Consider the following 5,000-nt stretch of genomic DNA (forward strand, 5'->3'; position numbering starts at 1 on the left):
GAAGAAAGGAGAGCAGTATGAATAGGAGAAAAGGGACAAAAAGGGACATAGAGAGGGTATAGGATGGGAATGTTGAAGAAGGGAGAGCAGTGAGTTAGTAGAAGGGGGAAGGGACAGTGAAGGATATAGAGAGAAGGAGGAGAGAAAGTATGGTTGACCTGATATATGCAAATCCAACCTATCCAACCTCGACAAGTTCAACCGTAACCCAACTTAATTTTCTTCTTCTTCTTCTTCTTCTTTTTTTCTTTTTCTTTTTCTTCTTCTTTTTCTTCTTCCTCTTCCTCTTCTTCTTCTTCCTCTTCCTCTTCCTCTTCTTCGTCCTCGTCCTCTTCTTCTTCTTCTTCCTTTTCTTTTTCCTCTTCTTCTTCCTCTTCTTCTTCTTCTTCTTCCTCTTCTTCTTCTTTTCCTTCTTCTTCTTCTTCTTCTTCTTCTTCTTCTTCTTCTTCTTCTTCTTCTTCTTCTTCCTCTTCCTCCTCCAGAACGCGGGCCTCGTCACCCTCACCTCAACGCCCCTGAACTGCGGCCCAGCTCTGCGCGCCCTCCTCGACCGCCCCACCCACGAGAAGCTGCTGCTGCTCCTGCCCCTCGGCTACCCCGCCAAGGACGCCACGGTGCCGGGGATCTCGCGGAAGCCCCTCGACGAGATACTGGTGATGATGTAGAGGGGGAGACGAGGAGAGTCGAGGAGAGAAGAGAAGAGAAGAGAAGAGGAGAGGAGAGGAGAGGAGAAGAGAAGAGGAGATTAGAGTGGAATGGAGTGGAGAGGAGAGGAGATTAGAGGCGAGGAGAGGAGAGGAGATTAGAGGAGAGGAGTGAAGAGGAGAGGCGAGGAACACGTGCTGAGGCGTAGCCGTTCTATTTGTACCTCTTTCTGTATTCAAAAGTTAGGTTAGGGGAGGCGGTGGCTGAGTGGTTAGCGTGCCGGCCCCGCATTCCGCCGCGCTTTCGATGATGCGGGTTCGAATCCGCCGCTAACCACCTGGGATTTTTCGGTCACCGTCGAGTGGCCTAAGACTACCCACATGCTGTCCTGAAGACCACCTATCAACCCGGACTTTAGAAGAAGCTGTGCAGCGCAAGTGAAATCAAGAATGAGCTCCGGGGGTCAGCGTGAACCAATAATAATGGCGCCACTATAAACAATTGCTTTCGCCATGACGAGCCTACCAGCGCTATAGGCCAGATGTACAAAAAAAAGTAGCAATTATAGCGGTAAAAGGGGCAATTGCTGAGACTTGACCATATTTGTTGAATCTTTTTCTTCGTTCACAGGTTAGGTTAGGTAAGGTTAAGTTAGGTGTGTGTCTCTATCTCAGCGTTACCAAATTATCGTACTCAGCCACGCAGCACATTGTGTTTTCCGGTTTCTGAGTCACAGCTATCGCAAACAAACACCAATAAGTAACGCTTTTTAACGATAACTTTAGCTGAAATCTCGTTATCTGTGCGGGTAGGAGAGTTTTGGGCCCTGGAACTGATAAATGCGATGTTTTCAGTACGATAATATGGTAACGCTGCTCTATCTATCTGCTTCGTTGTCTGCCAGCTAGCTCTTAAGGGATATCTGGTGTATATGAACGAGTATATCCTTAGCTACTGTGTTCCAAGCGTTCTTTTATGTGACTCCGAAGTTTGCTTATATACCTCTGTTAAGAAGAAGCATGATACAACCTTGATCTTGTTTGATTCAACCTTATATAATTCTCTCTCTCTCTCTCTCTCTCTCTCTCTCTCTCTCTCTCTCTCTCTCTCTCTCTCTCTCTCTCTCTCTCTCTTAACTATGCAGTACTATTAGACTTTTTTTTATTTTTTTTTACGTTGCTGCCTATTGTTGCGCCGGTAGGCATCTTCCCGGTGGGGCCTGACGGTCGGCCCAGCTCGTTCTGGCGCAGGCGAGTGTTTATAGTGGCGCCATCTTTACTGTTATTCCTATTGTTATTACTCGTTTATCATTACTATTAGACACTGGAAGACCGGAGGAACAAGAGAGAAGGGGAGATAGAGAACAGGGGGGATGGGAGGGAAGGGAAGCTTAGGTTAGAGGGAAAGAGGAGGAAGGGAAGGGAAGAGAGGATAGAGAGCAAGAGACAAACTATAATAAAGGGTAGAAGACAACATAAGGGAGCTCAGATTTATCCAACAGCATTAGGGAAGAAAATTGATGGCGAACACACAACGAAAAAACAACAAAAAACAAGAAAAATAACGAAAACAACGACGAGAGAGAGAGAGAGAGAGAGAGAGAGAGAGAGAGAGAGAGAGAGAGAGAGAGAGAAGGAGGATTTCCCTTGAAGATAAAGGGTTCCCATGTGGTGTGTGTGTGTGTGTGTGTGTGTGTCAGGGTCAGTCAGTCAAGCGGTGTTATCGAAGACCTTCACAACGCTATACAACGAAAGAACAACAATAATCAGACGACGAAGCTGGGATGAGCGTATAGTGATCGTGACTAGAAGCGGCGATAGTGATGCTGGCGAAGATAAAAAAGACAAACAGCTGTGACGTAGAAGTGGTGGACGTTGTGGTTGTGGTTACGCGGGGGAAGCACTAGGGCAGGATGGGCTGAGTGACCGAGTGAATGCCCGTCGCTTGAGACTGGACGTGTAGCCTAATACCGACGCCTTTTAAGCAGTGGTGAAAAACAAGTGAAAAGCAACCCAGTGTAGTCTAGTCCTGGAGATGGTGTTATGCAGGTAGGATGATATGTCGCTGATGTTGCGGAATAGACTTGTAGTGATTGTGACGTGAAGTTGATGATGGTGGAGGAGAGAAGAGTATCAAAACACCTCTCCACCCGAAACCGACCTCTCCTCAGGCCTCTCATTCCGTTTTCTTTCCATGGAGGAGCATTTCGCAAGCCTTTTTCTTCCTATTGTTGTGTTTTGCCCTTGAGCTGCCTCCCTTGTTGTTAAAATAAGTAACTGTGGTGTAGAAGTGGTGGGAGTGTTCAGCTGACGGAGACCTCGGCGGCAGGATGGGGTGTAGCTTCAGTAGAGCCAACGGGTGCTACTCCTTAACGTGTTGCTGCTGTCTGGAGGTGGACGAGGCGTGTTCCTGGGTCGCCGCCATTGGTCTGGTAAGCAGTGAATGGTCTGACTGTTGCCCTTTGCTCTCGCTCTAGTCCATGGTCTTAGTTGCAGCCCTTGCTCTCTTCTTGTTCTCGTTTTTATCCTTCTTGTTTCTTGGTCTTGGTCTTGTTTTTGATTTAGTCCTTTTTGTTTTTACTTTTTTCTTTTCTTATTTTTTCGTTTCTGTTTTTTTTTCTGTTCCTCATTTGGTTTATGATTTTTTTTCTCTGGTGTTCTTCTCTTACCTTTTCTACTCGTCTTTATTCTTTCTCTTTTTCGTCTTTTTTTCTTCGATCTAGAGTTTTTCTTTTATTTTTTATTTTTGTCTTCATATTCCCTTTCTTCGTTTCGTTTTTTTTTTGTCACTTTATTTATAATTTTCTTCCTCTTCCATCTTCTCGTTTTCATTCTTTCTCTTTTTTGTTTTTCTTTTTTTGTCTTCGGTTTAGAGTCTTTTTAGTTTTTATTTTGTCTTCCTTTTCTCGCTTTTCCTCTCGCTTTCTCTTTTCTCTTTGTCACGGTTCATGATTTTCTTCCTGGTCTCCTCCTCCTCATTCTCGTCTTTATCCTCATTTTTTCTCGTTCTTGCTTCTGGTTTTCATTTTTGTGTTATTTTCCTCGTTTTTCGTCTGTTTTTTTCTGTCACCGTTCATGATTTTGCTCCTGGCCTCTTCCTCCTCGTTCTTTTCCTCAATGTTTCTCGTTCTTGCTCTTGTCTTCCTTTTCTTGCTTTCATCCCGGTCATCTCATCCCTTTCTCATTCTCCCTTCCCTCACCACCGCGTCCTCCTCCTTCCTGGCAGGTGTGGGGTGGCGTGGCAACCCTGGTGGACTTCATATCAGCCAACCTTCCGGAACAACACTGCCTCGGCTGCCTCGACCACGACCTTTGTCAGTGGCCTTGCAATTTACTTTCATTGATACTTTGTCTTAGCTGGCACTATTACAGTGAAGCATGTGTGACAATGGCTTGAATGTCTCCGAGAAGGTATTTTTACTATTTTACTCTTCTTGTGTACAGACGTCCAGCTGAGCGTGGCTGCGGGCTGCATCAACGCCGTGCAGTGGCTGGCCAGCGTCCTGCTTCTGATTGGTGCTAAGCTGGTATGCAAGGAGGAGGAGGAGGAGGAGTAGGAGGAGGAGGAGGAGGAGGTGGAGGGAGCGGACATATTATAATCTGTTCAAACGAAGCGTTCATCTGGTGCTAAGGTGGCGTTTGTAAGGCCTCTCCTGCATGGTTGGCTAGAGTTTTCTCATTCCGATGGAGGCTGCCTGTCAATAACGAGCTCTCGGTCAACGTGTTTCTATATTATTTGCCTCAGCTCACCTCATATACAAGGTAGACAGTTATGGTTGGCGTCATTAGACTGAACAGTGACATAATACTCCAACCGCTTTCTGAATCCTGCACAACAAATTTTCTGTTACACAGAAAAGTTTTCATGTATTTCAACGACAAAGTCTCTGGAAATGTCTAGTCACATTTAGCACCAGCAGACTGATGAGCAGAAGGTTTTCCAGCAAGATTTCCACCAGGATGCCTCCAAATTTCCGCTGCCTAAATGACAATCACTGTGTCACGGGCTTGCCGTTACCTGGGCAGTGACGCGGTAAACTCCACGGACGCGGCCAGCCACGTTTCATTACTCAAAGGCTTTCGTGATGGATAATGTAAGCACCCCGAATTTATTCTCCCCCAGAACAGATTCATTCTATATATCACCATATTAGTCATATACTAGAAGAATGAGTAATAAGCACGCTAATCGTTCTTTGCATTAGAAAAAAAAGCTTTTTATTCCTTCCCTCGCAGCCACTCATCCCTCCCCGCTCCCTGGCAATACATCTGACTTTGACTTTATCACATTTCCGCTGTCAGTCATAAAGGAGAGGGTTTACACGTGACAACATAACCAGTGCCTGTAGCATATAA

General features: G+C 45.7%; 2 protein-coding genes across 6 annotated transcripts in view; both read left to right on the plus strand.

Annotated features, from left to right (window-relative positions):
- The window catches only part of LOC127004584 (iodotyrosine deiodinase-like), an 8,073-nt gene extending 6,396 nt beyond the window's left edge, over positions 1-1,677 (plus strand). For all 4 annotated transcript variants that reach the window (XM_050872466.1, XM_050872467.1, XM_050872468.1 and 1 more), the window contains exon 7: positions 483-1,677. In XM_050872466.1, the coding sequence (XP_050728423.1) occupies positions 483-665 (183 nt within the window). In that variant the 3' untranslated portion in view covers positions 666-1,677. The remainder of the gene's footprint in view (positions 1-482) is intronic.
- A 639-nt stretch (positions 1,678-2,316) lies between these two features.
- The window catches only part of LOC127004585 (nucleolin-like), a 4,480-nt gene continuing 1,796 nt past the window's right edge, over positions 2,317-5,000 (plus strand). Inside the window, exons 1-3 of one of the 2 annotated variants that reach the window (XM_050872470.1) lie at positions 2,317-3,076; positions 3,871-3,958; positions 4,089-4,171. In XM_050872470.1, the coding sequence (XP_050728427.1) occupies positions 2,975-3,076; positions 3,871-3,958; positions 4,089-4,171 (273 nt within the window). In that variant the 5' untranslated portion in view covers positions 2,317-2,974. The remainder of the gene's footprint in view (positions 3,077-3,870; positions 3,959-4,088; positions 4,172-5,000) is intronic. The other variant, XM_050872471.1, reaches the window with a different exon arrangement.

Source organism: Eriocheir sinensis, chromosome 28 (genome assembly GCF_024679095.1).
Source record: "Eriocheir sinensis breed Jianghai 21 chromosome 28, ASM2467909v1, whole genome shotgun sequence".
NCBI classification, from domain to species: Eukaryota; Metazoa; Arthropoda; class Malacostraca; order Decapoda; family Varunidae; genus Eriocheir; species Eriocheir sinensis.